We start from the raw sequence: 26,106 nt of genomic DNA on the forward strand, positions 1-26,106 counted from the left end.
TACAGAGGAGGAAAAAGGGTGCTTTTCATTTATATTTCTCCTCCACCTCCCTCTTCTCTCCGCCTAGATCCTCTGTAAGAGTGGAGCGTTTCGTGCCCATGTGGGATGAAACAGCCTTTGATCAGTGTGCTCCGAACCGAATTCCAATCCCTGGGAAATGCTGGGCCTTAGCCCTGCCCCTGGCCACGGGATCCCTTTAAAGCCCCCGAATCACAAGCTCCCCTCTCACTCCAGCCTCAGCCGCACCTCCCGTCCCAGCGCCCCAGAAGCTGGGATTGCGGGGTGCGTGTTCCCCATGCTTTTAGGAGTCTTCCAGCAGCATTAGGGGGGGAAAGGACTGCTTTGGTGTGCGGTTGTTCCAGGATTAAGGCTCGCCCAGATTAGAAGCATGTCAGAGACGGAAAGAAAGGAGTGAAAATAGGAAGGCTTTAAAAAAAAAAAAAACCGGAAAGAAATAAGACGCCCATCCCTATTTCCCCTCCAATGTCAACAAGCAGAATGAACACACTCCCGGGGTGATCGCTGCGCCTGCTCGCTCCCAGTTCGGATTGGAAGCGGCGGAGACGCGGAGCGGCGCGGAGAACCCGCGAGTCACCGGCGCGGGAGCGACGTCTGGAGAAGGACGGAGGGGAAGGAAGAGAACGCATCGACATGGCAGGTGTTACCTGGTTTATTTCGAGATCGGTACAGTTTTCTCTCTGAACATCCCTCATCGGAAGGCCCTCCTGGGCGCCCACCACTGCGCCGCCCCCGCCCGCCGCCGCCGCGAGCCCCGGGCCGGGCTCCCCGGCGGCGCCCGACCCCAGCCCCGCGCTCGCCGCCGCCGGGCCCAGCAACCAAGTAAGTAACCCGGCTTCGCCCGGCGCCGGCCCCTTCCTCCGCCTCAGCCCCGTCCCAACCCTCCCGGGCCAACCCCCGGTAGGTGCGGGGCCCCCTCCCCGCGCCGGGGCGGGCCTCTCCGCCCCCGCCACCCACACCCTCCCGTGCGGCACCTCCAGGGCACCCCGTCCTGAGGGCGCGGGAGGCCTGGGCGGCCCGCGGCCCGGCGGGGAAGGGAGCGCCCAGCAGCGCCTCTCCTCCCGCGCCTCCATTTCCTGCCCTCTCCGCACGGCCTCTCCCCGCACGCCCGCGCTCCTCTCCGCCGCCGCCCCCGCTATTAAACATAAAACCGGATACAAACTTTAATCAATAAGGACAAATACTGACGCTCCAGCCAAAGTGACCCAACGCACTGAGGAGGGAGGCGGAACGTGAGACAGTTGCCCTAAGAGGGGACTCCGGCGGGGCGCGGGGGGCGCGCGGAGGGGCCGCGGCGCAGCGTGCTCCCGCCGGCGTATCCCTGCGCCGCTCGGCAAGGCCGGGGCCCGGCGAGCGGGGGGGGCGGGGCCCCGGATGGGGGCGGGCGCCGGTGGGCGGGGCGTGGGCGGGTGGGCCCGGGCCCGCTGATTGGTCGACGGCGGGAGAAACGCTCCCGCACGCCGCCGGCTCTGATTGGCCCAGCGGTAGGAAAGGTTAAACCAAAAATTTTTTTACAGCCCTAGTGTGCGCCCGGAGCTCGGGAAATTAATTGTGGCGATAGCCGCCTCGATCGCCGTCTCCCCGGCTCGCCGCGGCCGCTCCGGGACGCGCCCGCCCGCCGCCCGGCTCTCCCCCCCTGCGGGCTGCTGCTGCTGCTGCTGTGACTGCTGCTGGGCGAGGAGGAGGAGGAGGAAGCAGCAGGGGGGGGGAGCGGGGGGTGGGGGGGGACCTAGAAGTAGAGTTGGGAGCGAGGGAGCTTCACCCCCGGAGCGGTGGTGGTTTCTTTTTTCTCTTTTTTCCTTTTCCTTTTTTTTTTTTTCTTCCTTCTAATTCCTGAGGGGTGGCTGCTGCCGGTGCTACATGACTTGCCAGCGCCGGAGCCTGCGGTCCAACTGCGCTGCCGCCGCCGGAGCGCTCGGTGCCGCCGCCGCCCGCGCCGCCCGCGCCCCGCTCCACACCCACCGGTCGCCGCCGCCCGCCGCGCCGCTGCCCCGCTCCCGCGCCGCCGCCGCCCCTCGACGACCGGGTGATGCTGGACATGGGAGATAGGAAAGAGGTGAAAATGATCCCCAAGTCCTCGTTCAGCATCAACAGCCTGGTGCCGGAGGCGGTCCAGAACGACAACCACCACGCGAGCCACGGCCCCCACAACAGCCACCACCCCCAGCACCACCACCACCACCACCACCACCATCACCACCACCCGCCGCCCCAGGCGCCGCAACCGCCGCCGCCGCCGCAGCAGCCCCCGCCGCCCCAGGCGCCGCAGCCCCCCCAGGCGCGGGCCGGCCCGGGGCCCGACGAGGACAAGGGCCCGCAGCCGCTGCTGCTGCCGCCGCCGCCGCCCGCCGCCGCCGCCCTGGACGGCGCCAAAGCGGACGGCGGCCTGGGCGGCAAGGGCGAGGCGGGCGGCGGCGGGCCCGGGGAGCTGGCGGCCGCGGTCGGGCCGGACGAGAAGGAGAAGGGCGCGGGCGGCGCGGGGGAGGACAAGAAGGGGGCGGGCGAGGGCGGCAAGGACGGGGAGGGGGGCAAGGAGGGCGACAAGAAGAACGGCAAGTACGAGAAGCCGCCCTTCAGCTACAACGCGCTCATCATGATGGCCATCCGCCAGAGCCCCGAGAAGCGGCTCACGCTCAACGGCATCTACGAGTTCATCATGAAGAACTTCCCCTACTACCGGGAGAACAAGCAGGGCTGGCAGAACTCCATCCGCCACAACCTGTCCCTCAACAAGTGCTTCGTGAAGGTGCCGCGCCACTACGACGACCCGGGCAAGGGCAACTACTGGATGCTGGACCCGTCGAGCGACGACGTGTTCATCGGCGGCACCACGGGCAAGCTGCGCCGCCGCTCCACCACGTCGCGGGCCAAGCTGGCCTTCAAGCGCGGCGCGCGCCTCGCCTCCACGGGCCTCACCTTCATGGACCGCGCCGGCTCCCTCTACTGGCCCATGTCGCCCTTCCTGTCGCTGCACCACCCGCGCGCCGGCGGCACGCTGGGCTACAACGGCGCCGCGTCGGCCTACCCGAGCCACCCGATGCCCTACAGCTCGGTGCTGACGCAGAACTCGCTGGGCAACAACCACTCCTTCTCCACGGCCAACGGCCTGAGCGTGGACCGGCTGGTCAACGGCGAGATCCCCTACGCCACGCACCACCTCACGGCCGCCGCCGCGCTCGCCGCCTCCGTGCCCTGCGGCCTGTCGGTGCCCTGCTCCGGGACCTACTCGCTCAACCCCTGCTCCGTCAACCTGCTGGCGGGCCAGACCAGTTACTTCTTCCCCCACGTCCCGCACCCGTCCATGAGCTCCTCGCAGAGCGCGGGCGCGTCCATGGGCGCGCGCGCCGCGTCCGCGTCCACGTCGCCGCAGGCGCCCTCCACGCTGCCCTGCGAGTCCTTGAGACCCTCTCTGCCCAGCTTCACGACGGGACTGTCCGGGGGACTGTCTGATTATTTCACACACCAGAACCAGGGCTCTTCCTCCAACCCTCTAATACATTAACCTCCCTGGGACCAGACTGTAAGTGAACGTTTTACACACATTTGCATTGTAAATGATAATTAAAAAAAAAATAAGTCCAGGTATTTTTTATTAAGCCGCCCCCTTTCCCTCCCTCCTTCCCTCCCTCCCCTCCCCCCAGCCATTTCTGTACGTTTGTTCAGTCTTTAGGGTTGTTTATTCTTCTAACAAGGTGTGGAGTGTCAGCGAGGTGCAATGTGGGGAGAATACGTTGTAGAATATAAAGTCTGGGAGTCAAAATTATAGTAGCACGTGTATCTAAATAGTGACTGCTTTTGCCATTTCATTCAAACCCGACAAGTCTGAAGAGCCGCCAGATTTCCATGTGTGCAGTATTATAAGTTATCATGGATCTAAATGGTGGCCGCAGACCTTGAGAACAACCTAAATTATGGGGAGAGTTTTGTTTTTTTTTAATGTTAAACTGTAATTTGTATTTAAGAAGCATTCGTAGTAAAGGTGCCCAAGAGATTATTTTGGCCGTTTATTGTTTTGTCCTTTTCTTTTAAAAAAAAAACTTTTTTTTCTTTTGTTTACTTTTAGACCAAAGATTGGGTTCTAGAAAATGCACTTGGTATACTAAGTATTAAAAAAAAAAATGAAAGTTGTTTCAGTTGGCAGCACTGCCCATTCAAATGAATTGGAAGGGGACAAAATTAACGATTGCCTTCAGTTTGTGTTGTGTATATTTTGATGTATGTGGTCACTAACAGGTCACTTTTATTTTTTCTAAATGTAGTGAAATGTTAATACCTATTGTACTTATAGGTAAACCTTGCAAATATGTAACCTGTGTTGCGCAAATGCCGCAAAATTTGAGTGATTGTTAATGTTGTCTTAAAATTTGATTGTGATACTGTGGTCATATGCCCGTGTTTGTCACTTACAAAAATGTTTACTATGAACACACAGAAATAAAAAAATAGGCTAAATTCATATATAACTTGATACTTTTGTCTCTTTTATTAAGTAGAGCTGAGTTCTAGAGAATTCAAAGGCTTTTTTAGCCAAGTAAAATGTAAACGCTCCTTTCATTTGAACTGAGACTTTAAATGAAAAGAGTATTTTTTTTTCCATTATGGAATCAAATTTTACAAAGGAGCAGGCTATTTAATAAACACTAGCTTTAAACAAAGTATAGGCTTTTCAGCTGATATTTTAAAGTTTCTGTAGATGTACTCAAAAAGAGATAATTTACTGTGCATAGTTATTTACCCTGTGTTTATTTTCAAATCAGGCAATAGAATGCTTTTTATATATTTTGTTTCAGGTATCTTGTTTATACCACTTGGCAAACTATAAATAAATGTATGTGGTTAGATCGAAGTGAATATAATGCTCACAATATGTAATATATATAGACACACAGAGCCCTTCAGTTCAGGTAAAATTTGCACTATGAATGCTGCAAATATTTTTGTTTAAATATTTGTATTTATACTAAGCCAGCATTTATTTTGGTCGTTGTTTACTCACAATGAAAGAGTTCTAATAAAGATGTGCTGAAGTTGCAATATAGATTTTGCTGAAGTGCTCACCTGTTGTAATGACTTGCAGACCAATGTTTATATTTTATTTTAAATTATAATTTAAAGTTCTAGAAATTCAGAAGCAGTAAAATGCCTCTTTCTCATTTTCTTTCATTTTTGCAACGTAGAGGTATTTATCTGATTCCCTTTTAGATAAGTCTGTATAATCTAGAGATTTGTTTCTTTGTTTACAGTCATAATTTTAACTTGTAATATACATAGGCATGCATATATATATATATATATATATATATATATAATTCTGAAACAACATGAAATGATTTTTGAATTGTTTCAGCAGTCCTATTGCAATGACTCCAGAAAATAATTATAAAACCTAAGTAAAAGGTTTAGTAACTAATTGGATCCTGTGGTGAGTCCATGGAGGACAAGTTGTTCATTTGTTACAATTGTATGGTCTGAAATGTGTTCTGCAGTAATGCAATAAGCTGGCTACTTCTTACAATGGGCCCAATGAAAAATAATCTGTCCCCAAGATGTTATCGGCAAACACTTAGAGAGTTGCTCAGAGAGAAAAAAAAATAAAGCCAAGGTAGGAGAGAAGCAAGAGTGACTCAAACAGATTTGAAATAGAAATACAGCACGGTTAATATTAGAATATGGGGATGGATGGGTTGCGAATGGAGGTAGAAGAAGAAAGTGAGAGAGAAGGGAGGAAAGAAAAAAAGATCTTTAAAGAAATAAAAATCCCCACTACCAAAGGAAATAATGAGAAAGAAAGGGAGGTGTTTAAGAAAGACAGAAATATAAGGGCCAGGATAATTAAAAGAGTTAGAAGCAACTATGTACAAATAGGAAATGGACCTAATAGAGTAAGACGGCTAGTTTAATTATCTCCTTTAAGCAGACTGGACATGATTTTATTTTTTTCATAAGAGAGCAATTTCACCAAAGGTCAAAGTTGCTTGAAATTTAACAGTTCTTCAGAATGAAGCATGAAAGAAAACCCCACAAATAAGTTGTTTTAGAAGCCAAATTTATGGCTGGTATTAAACAGTGATAGAGTCCAAGTGAATGAGGTAAGGCAAAGGAGATCCCCACTGATGCATTTGTGAACAAAAACAGCTGAAGGGAAAACATGTGTTTAGACTGAAAAAGGTGATGACGTGTTTGCTTTTATCGGGGATTTTATTTGTGGAATGATAATGTACTGGCACAGAAGAAATATAGTCTTGCCGATCAAAAGTTGGAGAGTTGAACTCTTATATTGAGTTAAAAGGACATAGATCTAGAAGAAAGATTCCCTCCTTGAGTATTTTTTAAAGTCATATTAAAAAGCTATATTTATTTGTCATAAGTGTTTATTTGCATTATGGAGAAATAGAATTTCAATGGCAAACATTATAGTTTGAAGTCAAGATTAAAACTGACTTCTTTGAATTCATAGGAACTAAGGACTGGAGTTGAAATTCTATTTGGATACTATATATATATATATATATATACATACATACATATATAATGGGGGACAGAGAAATCTGTGAAGGCCTCCTACTGCCCAATATGAACATTTAATTTATCTCAGTCTTATCCTATCATCCTTCAAGTTATCTTTTTTAAAAAAATACATGACAATGTAGTGTGGCATTTAGTAGATTTTTTGCAACAAATTGATTGTAATATGGCATTAATATTTATTTTCACCAATCTTTGCAAGTTAAAAATTACCTTATACCAGGAAAAAAATTTTCAAAACTTTTCAACTGTTTCTTCTTTCATAGTTATAACTGTTTTCAATGAGATGAAAATTGTTCTTTTTGAGATTTTGGAACTAAAAGTGATCACAACTTATAACTTGAAATTCCAAATTACGTTTTATTTCTAGGTTTAAAGTATTTTACTTGAATTTACCTGGTATAAAGTTAATATAAGTTACTGATATATGAAACATTAAGAAAATGGCTTAGTTAGAGCAGGAAAGGATTCTTCCAAATATGTTTCAAGATTTAATACAAATATCCTTATGATCATGGAAGATTTAATGTGATTTCTATAACTTGCATAAAATCAAAGGTAGAGAGGCAAAAAGTGAACCTTCTTGTGCGTTGATTATATATATTCAAGTTGCATATAGGCAGATAAATTGAATATATTTAGAATTCTAAGTATATAAATGTAATTTCTAAAAAGTGTATTTTCTACAACATTGCTGAGGAGCTTGCATGCATTGAAGCAGTTTTGCTTTTGAGATATTAATTTTATGTATAGTTTAAGTGTCTGGTGAGTTTGGGGACAAATGCCTGTTGGAGAAATAGGCTAGCAAAAGGTGAAGGTGAAGATTGGAGGTTTTAGCACTGGCTGAGATGGGATGCTGGGGCTGTGTAACAGTGCCTGGAGGGCGGGGTTCCTGTGCATTCCTACTTCAGCAGATAACCTGCCCCCACGCCACTCCAGCTTCTGCCAGACAGATGGAACTCTCCAACAGGATAATCTGCGCAGCCATTCCAACAAGCAGGGTAGGTGAAACGCATTAAAATTCTACCCTCTTTTTTTCTCCCCCCTCCATGAAGCCAGATCCTGAAGATACAGAGAGAATAAGGGTCATCTAGATTCTCCTTTAACTCATACTCACCTGTCTGCATTCTCTCTAAGAGCTACCTACCTGTGAGAGTTCAGAGGCACTCTTCCACAGTACTTTATTTTCCATTTTTTTGGTGTGCTTTTTTCCTCTTTTCTCATCCCAACTATCCCTTCTTTTCTGTCCCTTTTCCAGGGCCTCCCCTCCCCCAACCACCAGCAGTTCAAATAACCCACCTCTTAGTCTTGGCCCCTAAACCGACCTTTTCCCCACTGTAGTGGTCAGTTCGCCGGAACTTAGTCCTGAGGGTGTAGCTCCGAGGAATATGTGATGTATTGAGTCTATGGTTTGAGTCTATTTTCTTCCTTCCGATTTATGTTTTTTTCCCTCCACCCAAGACTGCCTGAAGTTGTCTGAGGATGCGGAAGAAAAGGTTGCGGCCTGGGAGCGCTCCTTCCCTCCAGATCGGTAAGTAAAAGTGATTTTCCGAAGGGTGGCGGGCTACCCCTGCCCACCTTTGACTGAGGCTTAAAGCACGACTTTGAGGTCCCTGGCGAAAGTGCTCCTATTTTTTTTTTTTAATTTAATTTTCTTAGAGGCGTGTGCTATCAAGGAATTAGCTTAGGAAATGCATGCTTTTTCCATGTCGGGCAGAAAGTCACTGCGTAAAGAGGATGCAGACATGGCAAAGAGGGACGAAGAGAAACCAGGCGAATTTATAGGGAACAGGGTTGGTAGGAGACGGAAACAGGTCCCAAAGTGCAAAGTCATTCATTTCGTGGAAATACGATTTCTGAGTCTCACCGCAACTGCGGGGATATCCTAACTGGACTTTCTTAAGGATTAAATCCGTAGGTATTTGCTCTCGTATTTGAGACAAAGCTCTATGCAGACCTACCTCGTTCTAAAGTTCTTTTTTCTTTTTCTTTTTCTTTTTTTTGGGGGGGGAGGGGGAGCAAACGCTTTTCCTCCCCATCTTCACACTAACATTGACAACCTCCCCAGAGCTGGGCATCCTCGCTCAGCTTTTTGGCTGGGTCACTCAAGTCCCCCACCCTACACACACCTCCCCAGCACACACACACACACACACACACACACACACACACACACACGGAGCGGCCCCAGGCGGAGTGCAGGCCCCGGGGTGGGAGGCTGCCCTTCTGCCGTTCGGAGGACCAGGGAAATGAGCTCCGTTCTGGGTCTGACTGTCCCTGCTGGGAATATCCCCGGTCCCGGCTTTGGGAATCTCAGGCAAATAATTGATTGCTAATGCACACTTAGGGGACAAAGGTGTAAGCTCCAGGGCCTGGCTGTCCCGCGGGTGGCCCCAGCGCCCCGCACACAGGCTGGTTCCGCCAGAAGCGATTTTGGGGCTTCGCTGCGATTTCCTCCTCGCCTTCTCGGAACCTCCTGGGGATGAAGCTGGGGGGAGAGGCGCGGTGGTGGGAGCTGCAGTTTTAACAGCGGGGACCCAGCGTTTTCTGTTTTGTTTTGTCCTCGGGTTGTGGAGTCTGTTAAAGTGGCTGGGACTGCGGGGCCGGCGCCGGTGCAGCGCGGCCGGAGGAGAGGCTCGGGGACGGCGGCACAGCCCGGCCGCGGGGAGAGAGCGCTGCGCGGGAGCAGCAAGGTGAGGGCGCTCTTGCCCAGGACAAGCCGAGCTTGGCGTGTAACACGCTCACACTGGCCGAGGCCTGGGAAATTACTCCAGAACCGGCTGGTGCGCTTCCCCACCTTTTTCCTTTCTCTCCTCCCCCTCCCCCTTCTCCGCTTCCTTCCCCTACCCCTTAAAAGTTGATTCTTTTGTTTACCTGGTGCTGTTTCAGATCTCAGCACTTATTTGCTAGTTGATAACACTGTTTTCTCTGTAATAGACATCTTTTCTCCTTTCCACCCCCTGCTCTTCCATTTCGCTTTCTACAGCTTATTCCTTTTCTACCCGAGCGTGTTGGCCAAGGTGAAGGTTTTTTTGTTTTTGTCTTTTCAAACAGGAAAAGAGGTAGCCTTGGGGTGGGAACTCCCTTAAGTACTAAGCGAGGCCCTGGGTTGGGGAGAGGGAGGCAGGGGTTGGGGAGGGCAGAGCATCCCTGCGTGTGCCGGAGAGTGCTGTGGTCTCCAGCCATGGAAGGAGGGGAAGGAAAGGACAATGCAAAATAGAGCTCGTCACTTCTGACTGCCCCTCCGTCGCCCATAAAACCCAGTTCCCATGCTTCAACATCATCCTTACCTGGCCTCCTGTCAAGCTTGAGGTAGGCAGAAATTTTGAAATTGTAATCATAAAAGTTTTTCTAAATGATAACAAATAACTCTCAAATTAATTTTTGTGGGAGTAAGAGAGGAGATAAAAATGCCCCAAGTCCTTTTCGCGGTCCGGTGCCTGACATGTATAATCCTCTTTCATGGTCTTTGGCCTCTCCGAAGAGCTTCACGGGAGGAAAGCACGTTGCATATTGCTGAGATTTGGAGATTCCTGTCCAAGTGAAAAGTTGCCAGACATGTTTGGATATTCATTTTTGCCTGAGTTTAATTTGTCTTCCCAGGTAGCGCTTTCAGAATCAGGTCCTAGTCTTCAGTTTTATTCCCTCTTTTCTAGTCTCATTCTTTAAATCAGAATGCGGGTGTAAAATGCAAACATATTCATTGTTGATTCCGTTGATCAGGAAGACTAAACACTGTAGTGGGGTTAGTTAGGGAGCATTGTTCTCAGTTCTTCATTTTTTCACTGCTCTGGAATAGTGACCTGATCATTGTTTTTTGAAATTAAATTATCTGTTAAATTAGCCCCTAAACAATAACTGTTGATATTTTCCCTTTGGGTCCGGTTGCCCTGAATCTTTTTCCCTAGATGGGAAGAAGAGGCATCAAAAGATTGCTTGGACACATGAAAATGTAAAGACTATAAAAATCAATATTTATGTGCTGGTGATATTATGTATGTAATAGAAATCACTTTCAAAGCAGATGAATTTTATAAACAAATTCGTTTAGAGGCCTGTGCTTCAGGAGGACCACACTAATTCAAGGATGACTGTAAATAAGCATCTTTGTTGATTAAGAAAAAATATGAACACAGTATTTTCATTACTCTACAAAACCTAAATGCTCAAACTCATCATATACCGGTGCTTGCTAAACTGAATTAATTCTGTCATCCAGGGATATTCTCAAAAAGGAAATTTAACTTTAAGCAAAATCTGAAATGTTTTAGATGTGAATTTCTAGAAATCCAAAGTATATTTATTTCTTTGAATCAGATACTTGTTTGTTTTGCAATCATTATATGAAACAATTTTAGAATAGCGCAGATGCTCCCGCCCCCCTCCCCTTGTTTCAGATTGCTTGCATATGCAGGCACAGGCATGAGAGCTTCCAGGATATATTAAGGGAATGACATTTTTCTCATTTGTTTTAACAAAAGCCCAAAGAATCTTTAAACCCAAAGGTAGTAGGGTAGTTCAAAAATCTTTTAAGATAATGAGCACTATTGTGTGTTTTTCCTATTAAAATGTGTTGAGTGAATGAATAATTAGAGGCTATGATGGTTGGAAATTCAGAACAAGAATGAGGTGATAATTTTGTTATTTAATACTTTTATAATTTTTATAATTAGCAATGTAGTTTTAAAGTTGGCAAAGCTTTCTTAGAAAAAAGTAGGTACTCGTTCCACCCCGTCAAAAGTACTTTAGACTGAAGGAAGGAATCAGGTAGAACTGGCATCAGGGCTAGTTTATTATTTTTTTATTTATTCCAATAGTAGTATTAGTGGAGTTGAAATACACTTTTAATAATACATCTTGAGGTTATTGTAGGTTGGAAGACTAAAATTGATCATTCCTACATCGATAGTGTTGCCTATTATTGCATTGATTTGTGTTTGTTTATATAGAGGCTTTTGGTTATTTACTTACATATTTCAGCATCTGCCTCTTGATTATTATCTCAGGTTGGTTTTAATGAAAGCTTATATATATAGGAAACATGCTTGATATATCAATTTTAAGTAAACATGATAGTGAATTATGTCAACCCAAAGAGTTTATGAAATTACTTATTCATACTTGCTTTTTTAGTAGTTAACTGTTTCTCATTAAAACCTCAAGCTACTTGAAAACTTCCATTCTTCTCTTCACATATTGTATTGATGTGTTTCAATAAAATAGAAACACAGGTAATTTTATGGTGTCAGATATGATAGAATGAAACTGATGAATGTCTTGTCCTTTTCTGTTGGCACAACTAAGTTACCCTCATAACAATAAAGTGGCCTCTGTGTTTACTAATGCCCTGGATGAAAAATTAAGGAGCAGCAGGATTTGAATATAGAAATGGCCTTGTTTAAAAAATATCTGTGACTTATGCCAGGGGTACTTCTACTATGCAGGGTATTTCAGAGTTCTCCAAGACATATTAAATGCATACACTCACTTATTCTATGATTTAGTGTATGTGTACCATTCTGTTTTATAAAGATAGGTATTTCTTGGACTAATATATCTTATGTAAATGTTATGTATCAGGGTTCAGTTGAACACATACAACACTAAAAACCTTGGGGTGTTCTTTACATGCACAATGCAATAGTGGGAGATTGTGATGTGTGTGCCTGCTTCTCTTATTGTCATTTCAAAATGTGGAAAGATGACTTGGAAATTGGAAAATAAAAGTAGCTTAATTTATTGAGGGCTATTTACTCCTCATTTTATAGTTGTTTTTGTTGTTTGGAGGATGAATCTCTCCTTGCTAAAATTTTGGAATACATCTACCAAATATGGTTTACAGTCCAATTCTTCATCTATAGAGCTCCCCCATCCCCTCCAGTATTTGTAAAGTATATTGGGGAGAAAATTAGCAGAATTATTTCTTGAGGATGAAAGGATCCTGGGAAATGGAAAAGGAATCTCCTCAATCAGTCGAATTTTCCTGAAATTGCTTACCCTCAGCATCTGCAATGGGAGGTGGAGCCTCACAGTCCCAGGGCTGCAGGCGGGAGGTGGCTGATGGGGACCTCAAGCTTTGCAGGAGGTTGAAAGGGGAAGTGGAGGGAGAGCTTTGAGTTTGTTTATTTGGTTTATTTTTCTGTCCTGTGCCAAGCCCTTGAAATTAACACAGGAACATGGCCCTTTAGGACCAAGCGCTCTTGGCATTCTTTGGAGACTGGGATTCCAGAGCATCAGATGTACAGGACGGATAGCTAGGGTGTGCTCACCCAACCCTCCCTCTCTCTTTTATGGACACACCAGCTCCTCCTCACATGCATGGGGTAGTGGACAGTGTTGACTTGAATTGCGCTCGCTTGCTCCAAGCCTCTCCTGTGAATGAACCCGAAAACACTCGACAGGTCGTGAATAATCGTTTTAATGAGTGTGCAAAGCGTGCGATGGGGTGCACCGAGCTGTCCGGTTAAACAAACAACTTGTACCCCGACCGAATCTGATTGTTAAAGTGCAAAGTGATGTCAGTACCATTTCCATTGCCCTGTGGAAAATCATAGATCTGACACTCGGGAGTCTAAATTTTTCTCATTAAAAATATTTTCCAACGGTATATGTGATCTTCTTTAATATTAATCTGAGCCAAACAGAAACTCATTTGGAAACCAAAAAATTGTCATGTAACTACTTCAAAAACAAATCAAGAGAAAAACAAGGAAGAAATCAGAACAGATATTAAAAGTCTGAGAATTTCTTTTTGATAGCTCACATGTCATTGCTGATCAATATTGTAAAAAATCTTACCTTTGTATTTATATTTATTTATTAACTTAGAAGAGGCAAATATCAAGTTAGCTGAATCTAATCAACTAGGATGGATCATTTGGTCCTGTAGTAATATAATCTCTGAACCTGTAAGGACTTTTTATATTGAAAGTTTAACTAAAATACTTGCTCTTTATGTTAGCTTGTGAAAGGATGAATGAATAAGTACTTCCCACATTTATGCTTTCAAGGAAAACAGTTTGGAGGAAAGTAGTGGGAAAGGAAACCTGATGGGCCACCCTCTAAAACAATAACAAAAAGCACAAGCAGAAGTGAGTTCTTCAGAAATCACAGTCTCCCCCACTTCGTCTGCACAATTGCACTGGAGGAATAGTTCTTTTCCATCCAGTTAAAAGATCTTCTTGGTTCAGCCACTGCTGCTCCTTATCTTGTTCATTAAAATGTTCACAATTTCAAACATCAAAAACCACATAAAAGAATAGAACCTCAAAAGATTAAAAAATATATATCCATTTTACATATCCTCTCTAAAAAACTGTGGAGAAATTTGTAAAATGTTTTTCTCCACCAGCACCTTCTATACATTCACAAATCAAAAGAGCCAACTAAAAAGATGGTTGGGAATAAGTGTATTTGTTCCAAATAACTAGTTTCTTTAACCAAAAAAATTATAGGAGGGTTAAGGGTTAATATTTTATTGGATTGTTTTATAGATTTTGTGTTTTACTTTACTAAAAACTGAAAACATATCATGTCCTACAGTCTGAAGGTTGTCCTCTAGTAATTATAATCAGATTTAAAAATGAAATATTAGGATATGCTACACTTTAATATGGAAGCTCAGCAACATTTGATCACTCAGCTTCTACTGCCATATTGCTCTTTACATCTGTCATTCTTTTTAACCATCTATTTTACATATGATTGTCAATATACAACCAATGGAAATTAAATGAATCCATATAAAACATAACCGAGGTATTTAATGGAGTAAGCAATTTCTTATGGAAGTCATGATTTTGTTATTATGGTTGCTAGTTTGTATACATCTGTCAGTTTAGCCACAATTGGATAAAATGGAAAGTATTGAGATTCCGTTTCCATCATCAAAACTTGGAAAAGACAACCAGCAGTTTAGTATAGTGATTTTTATGTATTTTAACTGTTATCTAGTGAATGTATCAGAATATCAATTCAGAATACCCTTTATTTTCTAGATTTGACAAAAAAAAAAAAAAAGACTATCAAAAAGTAGGAGCTTGCACTTTTTATTGCTTTAAATATTTGGGGGCATACAACAAACCGTGCAGTTATTCCCTAAACAGATTTCTTCTCTGTGGGCTGACTGAGTTGAGGAATTTTAGGAGCCAGTGAAAGAGCCACATCCATTTCTGTTTTAGATGCACAAATAACAAAACTAGAGGATGCATCTGTTTTTTTAGTGTGTGTGTGTGTGTGTGTGTGTGTGTGTGTGTAAAGAACTACACCATTAAAACATTAATTATATTTGAAAGAGAGCAGAGAGCTTGTGGGTAATTGCATTATTGAATTTATATTCCATAGAACCTGTCTGTGGAGAGGGCTGAAATTGTATACCTGTCTTAAATGATGCACCCTCTTCAGTGAGGTGCATAAGAACAGCAAAGAGATGAAGGAAGCAAACCTGGAGGGGAATAATAGATATTTGGAAGGATCTAAGCAGAGGGAATCCATGTGCAAAAGCATTTCTCATGAAGAACAAGCACAGGGTCTTTGTTCTATGTAAACAAAAACTAATGTGATATTTTTTTTCTCTACAAAGCAAATCACAGAATGATCTTAGCTGAATTTGAGTGACTAAGTATATTTCAATTATCATATTTCTGATCCCCAAGTCCTGTTTTATTTCAGAGCTGCCAAATTTTATATCCAAAGTTTAGATTCTTTTCTTCCCAATCCTACATTGGTATGAATCATCCCTGATCATTTTTAGTTTTTGGCTTAATTACTAGTTTTCAGTTTTAAATTACTGATAAACTAATTAATCTGACTAATGTTCCTAAACTTCTGTGAATAGTATAATAGATGCAATAACAACACAAATAAAATTTGCAGCCATGATGATAAAAATAAAATGTTAATAATGATACTGCAAACAATAATAGCAGAAACAATTTTAAAATAATTTATCTGGCTGAATAGAATGAAGAGGAAATTTGTGTTTCACAGCTACAGTTAGGTATTTCTGATTTCTTGTTTCACTGGTTAGATGGATAACCCGTTCTGGCTCAACTCAAGTGTTCTGAGATTCCCTTGGTTTAATATAGTTGGTCTTTTTTAATTGCACAGAGTACTTCTGTGCCCACTTTTCTTCATTGATATGTGTAAGATCCCCCCAAATACCATTCAGAATCAAATCAACTCTCGAAGGAGACTGGGAGCAGAGGCATACATGTGGCTGAAGTTCTGCTGGTGAATGGGCAAGCTGTCATATTTGGGATCCTGTAATCGGGGCTGCGGAGTTTGAAATGGGCAAAGTGCTTCAGTTATGAGATGTCTGTGAGCCAAAGAGAAGAGTAGCTCTGAGGAACTCAGCCATAGGACAGGACACAGAAATTAAGAATTAGGTTCCCCTGATTTTTTTTTGATTTAAGGATAGAGGGATGGAAAGGGGACAATAAAGTGGAGGAAGGAGTTCACGTTGAAGATGTAATTGGTAGTGATCTAGCTAGTAAAGCTAAGCCCATCTCCTTAGGAGGAAGGAGAGGTGCTTTTGTCAATTGTAAACCTGACAAGGTTTATTGGTTCAGGCGTGAGAACAGCCACCAGTACCTGAGGCTAAGTTGGAATGAATTTGCCAGTGAACCTGTGTCTGCAGGAATCTAACTATACTCTAAGCCCCATGTTCTGAGCTCCCTGTGTTATCTCCCCCTCCCCCAAAGGGGGAAAAAAAAGCAGTAGGGAGGGAATTAGACTCAATGTTTGTCAGGCAGATGTTGCGGGCTGTTCGATAACTGCTTTCATTTGTGGAGAGGAAAGAAAGCTGGTTAGTAGAAGAAGGGTAGTTATAGGAGGGGAGAGCAGAGACAGAGATAGAAATTCCTTGGCAACCCAGCTACTAGGGCCAAATGGATAAGGACCTTAGCTATAGAAGGGTAATTTGGGAGCAAGGAAGGGTAACCATTCAATATTTTTAATGTTTTGTCTTATTATAAATGTAGCCCTAAAAATTTATAATAAAAAAAGACCTGCATGTCTTGTTAAAAATCAAATTACAAAAAGGCCTAACAATGCCCTGTTCTGTCCTCCAGAAAACTTTTTCCTTTAGTTCTTGTCTTCTAACACACACACACACACACACACACACACACACACACACACAATCCATAACTAAAACAGTGGTGGAAGGAAGAAAGGGAGGGGAAAAAAGAAGGACACAGCTTCCCTGCTGGTTGTTCCTACATCCACCTTTTACCCTTAACAGCAGGGAGGCTGAACAATTCTTTTTCATTTGTCTAGTCTTTTCACTTAAAACGGTATGAAATATTCCAGTTCATCAGAATAGTATTTTACTGAAGATTAGCAAAGAATGAGGAACTTTCATTTCTGGAGATAAATTCACTGAATATAGTCTGCAATGGAAGAAAGGCAGCTTTGGCTGCAACTGTATACTGCTTTGCTCTTCAATGGTACCCCAGGCTTTCTCTCTGCACCAATAATAAAGTTCATTTCAACTCTTCTGGAAGTACAGCTCTGCAACTTGAACTCAAACTGGAGCTTTCCATATACAATCCAAATCTAATACAAATAACAACTTAAGAAGAAATATTGTTATTGTGACTTTTTGTTTGCATTGTTCTTTTAATAGAAAAGTATCATTTGTTTCAATAAGATAATTAAAAGAAATCAACACTGCCAGTAAAAGTAACCCTCAATCTTGTTATATATACCCCCCCTCCCAAAATATGGCTTTTAAGAATCAATTTTCAAGTACTTTGGTTATAATCGTATATAACTGAGAACCCCTGGTTCATTGGAGACATGCCTAACTAAAAGAAACCAAGTTAGTACTTTTGTAATGGAAATATAGGACAGAAAGTAAAGAAGCAATAAAAGTTATTTCACAAAGTCATACAGACATTCATGTGCCCAGTTTATGCTCCTATTTCACAAAATTAGTAGACTTCTATATCCCCATATCTTAAAAATAATTTAGCTAACACAAACCAGATATTTAAATGTTTATGAATACATGCACCATGCTTCATTTAGTTCAAATATGTATGCTAGTTTATTTTTAGAAAGTAAGACTAAATCAGTACTAACATTTCTAAGTTTTTAACTACCAATAACTGGGATTTATTTGTGATCTGTAAACACTAAGGGAAACCAGAACCACTACATTTTGTTTAGATTTTATGATGAAGCAAATACAGATTCCTATCTTGGGATGTGCAACAGTAAGGAATTTAGAGGTGAGTGAAATTAAAACCTACACACACATTTTTTTTTTTTTTGTAAACCAAGATTTGGTGATTTCATTTTTTAAACACTAACATCTTACTATTAAGTAAAAGAAATATACAGTTTCAAAGACAGGAGAGTTAAGTAATGACGTTTCAGAAAGGGAATGGCTGCAAATGATGCTAACATTTTTTTTTCCAACAAAGAACTTTTAAGGCAGATGCAGTCAGATCTGTTGCACAGTGGCAAAGCCAATATTTTAGAAGTGGGTTTGGGGAGATTTAATTGGGAGGAGGAAGGGAATACATGTCCAAGTGACCCAAGTATTGCTAATGGTGAGATATGACTCGTGTAGAATAGGAAGGATTCCATTCCATGAGAAGAACTGCACAAGACTATTGGTCTATCAGGTTTACTCTCCTTTTAAGTATACATTTCAAAAACTTATCCTTCCACTAGGCTCTCATTTGCAGTTATGACTTCACAGCCAGCAGCCAGTTTGTATAATAGTTCAACACATCAGTTCAGTTTTGAAGAGAGAGAGAGAGAGAAAAAAAAAACAATAGGCAGGAAAAATAAAGTGAGTCCTATCAATAAAATTCTCATTGCCAGTTGGAGAATAGGAAAGAGGGAGGCATCGAAACCGGACGGCGGGGAAAGAGCAGTGCTCCTCACGTGAGTCTTGGGAAGATGCTAAGTAAAAAGCTGTTCAGAAATTGGGATTAATAGAGCAGCTTACACACAAATCTGCCGGAAATCGCGCTCCGTTTGAATGAAAATGAAGGAGTTGATGCATATTCTAATTTTCTCTGTTTGGCTGCTATTTTGGAGGAAGAGACTTCTTTTGCTGATGGCGGAACTTTTTTTGTTCCGCACAGGAAATGTGTATATTGAGCACAAATATTTTTCTCCCCCTTCCCATTGCTCTCCTCCCTCCCGCCACCCCTCTGTAATCGGCGGTGGCTGGGCTCCTCGGTTCCGTGGCCGCTAGTCCCAAGGTCTCTCCCCACCCCCAGGATAACGGGGGCCGGCAGTGCGGGGAGAGGAGAGGAGGGTTCCTCGGAGGCACCGGACCGGCGGAGATGAACTCGAGTTTCCATTCCATGTTTGGACATTGAGAGCGCAGGGAGTGAGGCGTCAGGCGGTTACTGTGATGACCATTAACTTCAAAAGCTGTTTCCTCTCATCACCAAGTAAGACAGTAAGCGCGGTCTGACACACACGTGAGGATCCGTGTCCGAACCCGGTCCGTGCCCCACGTCCTCGGGGACCCACGGGGCGGGCGCGCTTGGAGACGGGAAGCCCGGCGGGGCCTCGCTCGCCCCGCACCCCGACGGGAGTCGCTCCCGCTGAGAGCGCAGGGAGCGGCGTTCTCCGGGCTGCGGAGAAGCCGGGGCTCCGGAGGGTCCGGGCAGCGGGCCGCGGGGCGGACAGTGCCCGGGAGGGGGTGGGGGAGGCCGGGGAGGGAAGAGGGGCGCTCCCCCGCCGCGCCGCGCCCGCAGGCCGAGCTGGGGCTCCGGGTTTAATTCGGGGCGGCGAGTGGGGAGTAGGGGGCTTGGAGCGGGGGGAGGAGGGAGAAAAACGGAAACACCTCCGAGTGTCTATACCCGGGATAAAAACCCCGGAGGCAACCGGTTCCCAGAAATTTAATTTCAAAAGAGCGGGGGAGACCTGCCCCCTCCGCCCCCAAAGCGCCGCCCGAGCCCAGGCTCTGCGGAGGCAGCCGCTCCTCGCCCTCGCCGCCGCCGGGGAGGGAGGGGGAGGGCGCTGAGGTCCCCGCAGGGCGGCCCCGCGGCCCCTGAGCGCCCGTCTGTGCCCCGTGGGGCCGGGTGCCCGCTCCCTACCGGCCCGTCCGCCCGGACGGCCCGCTCCGCCGTCCGCAAACCCGCCCCGGCGCCGCACCGCCGCGGGGCTGGGCCTGGGGTCCTCCCCTCCCGGCGCAGAGGGGACCGGGGCGCAGACCTGGCCCTGGAGAACCCACGTCAAAACACCGCCACGGTCCTTAGCGCCCAGAAACCCCCACTTTGCCCACAGCCTCTGGGACAGGACCGGGCCTCGCGGGCACGGGAAACCGCGAGAGGCTCCGGGGCCTCGGGCTTCTCCCGCGCTCCGCGGGGCCTGACTTCCGGTCCCGGGTGGTGGTGGTGGGGGGGCCCTGAGCCACACCCACACACAGCACTTCCGCCCCGGGGGCCCCTGCACTTCCGCCAGCCGCGTGGCTGAGGGCTACCTTCCAGGAGGCGGATGATGGGCCCTTTTCCTCTTCCCTTTATTTCTCTTTATTTTCAATTTCCTTGAACGTCTTCGCTTTCTTAAACATGGGAGGGGAGCAGGGGGAAGGGAGTGGAGAGCTAGGAGTTGAGAGTTAAGGCGCACACAAGATAAATATTCCCCCCTCCCTCTTTTATTTTTCAGATCACCTGCCTCTTTTTGAATTCCATGCACAAATTCCCATCAACAACTTAGTCCTTTCTTAAGGCTAGGCCAGTGTCTGAACTTAGTAGGCATGCAATAAATGTTAAAAAGAACTACCGAATAAAGGTTTGCCACTTTGGGCACATGTGCTTAGAGCTAGTGGGTAAACCTTAAAAATTAGCTGACTTCTGACTTCTGGTGTTTTGTTGAAGTTAGTTGAGAGGTTAATGACCAAATGCTTTTTCCGGCATTTTGGTATTTTTTCTTTTTTTTGGGGGGGGGGGCGGTGGAAAACTCCCCCAAATGGGGAGGAAGTCAGAATTGCTGAAAACGTTTTCTTGAGGTTTTTTTTTTTTTTTTTTTTTTTTTTTTTTTTTTTTTTTTTTAATGTGTGGGGTAAAATGTGATTTTTAGAATTTGCAGGTTTATCAGCCCCTCTGTGGCTTTTCTTTTCCATTTGCTTTCTTTTTAAAGTTTTACTTTCAGAGGCAAGAGGTCAGGCCTTGTGAAGTTAACTTAAGCTCTTGTAGCCAACTTGAGGCAGAAACTAAGATATATCTTTTGCTTTCAAGTTATAGTATAGTTTAACCCTTGCCGATCCTAATTCACTTGTATCATCTGCATCATTCAACTGTTCTTGTTCTTTGCAATAGCATTTGTTTTTAAATGCCAAAATAACTTTTTTCTAACAAGGAGAGAAATTTTATAGGTGTGAAGTTATGAGACTAGATTCAGTCAACATATGTAAGTGTATATTCTACTGAGCACTAGTTGTATAACTCACAGCCTAGTCCCTAGAGCATTTAATATCCCACTTTTGTGGATTGTAGCAGTGAAAATATACACCAATAAGGTAACAATCATGAAAATAATTTGAAAGGCTATAATTGCAAATCAAAGTTAAACTGTATTTATTAGCATCATTATGAAGAGGCATTAGAGGGATATAAATAAGATTCATTCTTATCCTCTGGGAACTTACAATCTATTCAATACTTGGGCATAAATAATGTAAACTTAAATTGATAGAAACAGTTACTAAGTAATATTCAGTGTCTGGCATATGGAAAACATTCAGCAAATAATTGTCTCACATATTAATTTGCAGCCATGCCATTCTTTTAACAGAAATATGATACTGATAAGAAATAAAGGATTAATTAGGAAAACTTTCATGGAGGGTATTAATTTGTCCTTAATGTGTCACATAAGAAGACTAGAATATGCAAGCTGTTTGTATTTGGGGGCTGATTAAAGGTGGCATACACAAAGAATGAGAAAGATTTTGATGAGCTGGAGTTTGGTGGTGATTTCTAGTAAACCTTAAAGACCAGAGGAGATTGTATTTGATAGCAGAGACTGATCTTCTATGCAGAGTTTGGCATGATTAAAATTTTTTAATAGAATTTAAAAAATTCTAGCCAGCAATTGATTATGATGAAAACTGAGGGAGAAAGAGTAAGAAAAAAAAAAAAAGATTTTGGTGCAGTTCTGTAATGCGATATTACTAGATAGTGGCTATAGACAGAGCCATCATTAGGACTTTTCTCCCCAATTATTATACAATGGAAAGTACATTGAGATGATGAGATTTGAATAGAATAAAGCCACAGGAGCAGTGAAATCAGTACTACCCCAATTATTCATTCTGGTGGTGGTAGGGAATATTCTGTTGACTGATGGTGAGCAGAGATTAGTCATTTATCCATTATTTATATTGACCCATTATTCAGTAGCAGTACTTCTGATCTGGGTGTGATTTGACGACCCCTCCCCACCTCCACCCCCCAACTCAAGAGACACATTTGGCAATGTTTGGTGACATTTTTAGTTATTAACAACTATAGGGTCTCTGCTGGCACCTAGTAAGTAGAGGCCAGGGATATATATTGCTAAACATCTTATAATGCACAGGAGAGCCCTGCCACCTCCCCAGCCCCCGCTTCCCAAACAATAAATCTTCTGGAACAAAAAATGTCATAGTGCCCAGATTGAGAAACCTTCAGTTATGGATATGAAGTAAGAGTTCTATGAAGTAAGAGTTCTAACTCTGGAGAACTAGACAATGAGACCCAGAACCTAACTTTTCAATTGAAGAAATGTTTTATTTGTTTAGTGAGTCAAAAGTGGCTCTGAAAATGACAGTGTCTCTTCCTAGCCCCAAGGCTTTAGAAACAGGACAATCAGAAGGATACCTACTTGGATATTCTACTTTTAACAATATGGAGTTAGAAATCTTTCTTAAGGGTTTGTCATCTAAATATTATTTATTAAGTTAGTAAAATGTGCCTGTGGAGTTGCTTAGCAACTTATGGAAAGCTTGTTTTTTAGAAGTTCGTTTGTTTGTTTAAAGCTAGGGTAGGCTGCATATTATTAGCTACATTACATAAATCAACAAAGAAATGTACACTGAAAATGGAATAAGATGTTACAACACATTTTCTGCTCTCTGTGTCTGGCAATTAAAACACTCTAATTGGTAGAATTGCATCAAGTGTTCGACAAACATTATATATGAAGTTTCAACATAATATTGAGTATGTAAGAGAACCAAAGGAGAAAAATGAAGCAGGTTTGTCATAAAGTATGTGTTTATCTTAACCTTTCTTGTTCTTCAAAAAAAAAATCTTATCTACTAAGTACTTTTATCAGACACTAATTATCCTCTTTCTGAAAAGAATTTCTCCAACACCCTTCAGTGCTTGCACCCTTTAATCATATCTCATTACATCTACCTAATCCATATCTTTTTCACATTGCCAGGGCTCATTAACAGTTTTAAAAGCCAGTCTTGGACATTATTATTCTTTGTAACTGAGATGAAAATAATGCCAATAATATTTTATTTCTAAAATGTAATGGATCATTTAAAATTTGTTCTGAAGTCACTTCTTTAAATATTAATGAGAAATTAACTTTTAAACATGCATTAAGCTAGCAGGAATGCTAAGATGTGTCTGAAAACCCTGAAGCACCTTTTCAGAAGAGAAGTTATTTTTATAAGCTGTTTTAACAGTGGATCATGAGTCACTTTGAAGGGAACTGATCCTTGATTAACAGTTGGCTGATATTGTGATTCTACAGATGTGTGGAAGCAATACAGGTGCTACCTATGAACCAGGACAGATTTGAGCATTTTCCTTTTCTGATTGACAAGGGTAAGCTCTTGAATGGGCCTTCATCTTTGTGTATTACCCTGTTTAATTGAAGATAAGACAAACCAAATGCCCCACTGAAATAATGAACTATAGGCACCATGTTTCCCATACACTTAAAGAAAAGATTATAAATATGGATAGTACATTATTCCTTTTTATTTCTCATTTTTAGAAAAAGAAACCCAGATCCAATTTGCAGTTACCTGACTAAAGTAGAGCTTCATGATAGTGACATTTTAGGACTTGAAATTCAAATTCTATCTCTGAAAATATAACTACATAGTTCTAACATGTTATTTTCAAAAAATGGGAAGCTCTTTCCAACATTATAACTAAATTTGACTTTTTTTTTGGTAATGCTCATCAGAGGGTATGTTTTTATTGATTCTAGAGAGAGGAAGGGAGAAAGAAAGAAACATCATTCACACCCCAACCTGGGATTGAACTCACAACCTTGGTTCACACCCTGACTGGGAATCAAACTCATAGCCTTTTGGTGTACAGGATGATGCTTCAAACAACTGAGCCACTTGGCCAGGGTAAGATTCTTTCTTGAAAGTAATTTTTAAGAGCTTTAGGTAAAGCTTAATGGCCATTACTTATTTACTATACACATACTCTTAAGCTATATTTTAATAAACCAAAAGTAATTGTCCAAAAACCCAGCTTTTAGACAAGTACCTCCAAGCTATTTATTCAGCAGTAGTGGAAATGTAATAAAAGCTTTCATTCAACTTCGACATCACCCTTTCTCCCCCCCGCCCCTCATTCATTCTGCTAAAAAAGAAATTCTCTCTTATTTGTTTAATAGGTATTTATTTATTTATTTTTGGAATATAATATTTTAGAATTTTATGTTTGCTCTGATTTATCTCCATGAATAAGGTTCAGCTTATTGTTGACTGTAGGAGATTGCTATTAAGCAGAATCAAATGAAACCATATGAGTTGGTGAATTTGGTGTGCTGTGTCTTTTACTGATGCTAAGAATTGAATCTGTAAATTTTTTTAGGATCTGTAAAATTTTTTTTTCAAAAATCATTGTTGATATTTTTTTTCTTTTAAGTTCTCTTAATTTATTTACTCATTTTTTGCGGAGGTTAACTTTGTTTATACTCAATTATACACGAGTATTCACGTGTGTTCTTTTTTTACTTTACTGAAATAGCTTAAGTATTCACTCCTACTAAATTTCTACCACACCAAAGTCAATGCTTACTTTCATGAAATTTTTCTAATTTTATTATCATTTAAATTATTTCTACTAATAAAAATAAAATTTGACAACTTAACAATTTAACACCACAATAATTTACCAAGTTACAAATACAGTACTAATATAATTTAAAACTTTTTGTCTTTATAACAATTCTTACCTTTTTCTTATTAAAATTGTTTTGCTTTTTCTCTACTGATCATGTATTTCATTATCTTTTTCACATTATTTTCAGAAGTTTTTCACTGGTCAGTACAATGAAGGTTGATGGCATGATCATCCAACTTGCCTCAAAGAATTCATCGGTGTGCTGTTATCAAGCAGAAGTTTCCAAATATGAGTTCTCTAACTCAAGGAAAGTTGCTGCATCCAGGCAGAAAGGCGTCTGGGAACTCCCTAAGTGTGCATGATTTGTCTTCTGAGAAAGTTGCTTCAGCATTTTTGCTTGTTTTTTGAGTACTTCTCTCTACAGCATCCTCCAGACTCTAAACTACTAGATAGGTTCCTAAGTTCCTTCAGATCTGTCCCATGTCAGGGTTCTCGGTCCATTTCCCACCTTCTGGCTCCATGGATGAAAAATAAATAATAATAAAATAACAAAAATCATTTCTTTCTGTTTGTCTGAATCATTCCTGTCTTGAAGCACCCTGGATTCATTAGCCTTAATATTGCATTTACTAGCTCACACACACTTGTTTGTGGGAAAGTGCTCCTCTTGGCATTTGCCTGGTTAGGAAAAGGAACACTAGGTATGTGGCATTAGATGTTGCTCTTGAAGTGCATGGCACGATGGTAGCATAAAACTTGAACAAGCTTAGTTTTTCATTGATTGGGATACAACTGGCCTACCACCATTTTTCTCTGACGTTGTATGCCGGCTTTAATTTATTCTGGGCCACACCCCCTTCCAGAGCAATCACTCTAGTTTAGTATAGTGTATGGTACCATTAGAAAGAGAAACATGGTGCCTCTTGTAGGGGTAGTGTTGGGAGCTTTACCCTAGCAAGCAGGATGTGTGTTAAGATGATTAATTGCATCCTGGGAATACACTGCTTCTACCCTAAGTGAAAGAAAAGAAAAGAGCTGCTATTATTTCTCCTCACTCGTTTCTCATAAATAGCCAGGATTTAATTTTTCCAATTCTTGTCATTGTTTTTGCTCTTAGAAATTATAATGAGAGAGGTATTGGCAGTAAATTTGAAATAAAGGACTCAAGATGAGATGGTTAAACTTCAAAATCAGCACAAAATAAATTAGCACAGAGATGTGCGAAGTCATTTCAAAGAACATATAAATTTCTGTGTAGTAGGGTTTTGACATAATCCAATTGAAGGTATTGACGTATCCACAGAAAAAAAATTTATCCATGAAAGCAGGTAAAGGAAAGTCAGAAGCAATGTAGGCTAAGTCTATCCAAATATGGTTCAGAGATGAGGGAGTGGACTTAATTCCATTGGACTTTAATCCCAATGACAAGGCCATTCCTTCTGTGCATGAATATTAGGCTATTTAAACCTGATGCTATCAAACATTCTCTCCATAAAAATATCTT

General features: G+C 42.8%; 1 protein-coding gene across 7 annotated transcripts; it reads left to right on the top strand.

The window, feature by feature from the left end:
* The first annotated feature begins 1,944 nt into the window (after positions 1-1,944).
* Positions 1,945-25,123, top strand: FOXG1 (forkhead box G1). 7 transcript variants are annotated; one of them, XM_084883581.1, is made up of 6 exons: positions 1,945-4,922; positions 7,455-7,544; positions 8,005-8,074; positions 9,120-9,326; positions 23,731-23,878; positions 24,790-25,123. In XM_084883581.1, the coding sequence occupies exon 1, from the start codon at positions 2,048-2,050 to the stop codon at positions 3,518-3,520; it is 1,473 nt and encodes a 490-aa protein (XP_084739707.1). In that variant the 5' UTR covers positions 1,945-2,047; the 3' UTR covers positions 3,521-4,922; positions 7,455-7,544; positions 8,005-8,074; positions 9,120-9,326; positions 23,731-23,878; positions 24,790-25,123. The 7 variants fall into 7 exon arrangements, with proteins under 7 accessions (XP_084739707.1, XP_084739709.1, XP_084739706.1 ...); XM_084883583.1 differs by lacking the exon at positions 9,120-9,326 and having other exon boundaries at positions 1,945-3,538; positions 3,689-4,922; XM_084883580.1 differs by lacking the exon at positions 9,120-9,326.
* Positions 25,124-26,106: the final 983 nt, after the last annotated feature.

This window comes from Pipistrellus hanaki, assembly GCF_964339955.1.
Source record: "Pipistrellus hanaki genome assembly, chromosome: 1".
Lineage (NCBI taxonomy): Eukaryota > Metazoa > Chordata > Mammalia > Chiroptera > Vespertilionidae > Pipistrellus > Pipistrellus hanaki.

Excerpts from the sequence above, each read along its gene's own strand:
- FOXG1 (XM_084883581.1), top strand. The coding sequence starts at position 2,048 with ATGCTGGACATGGGAGATAGGAAAGAGGTGAAAATGATCCCCAAGTCC.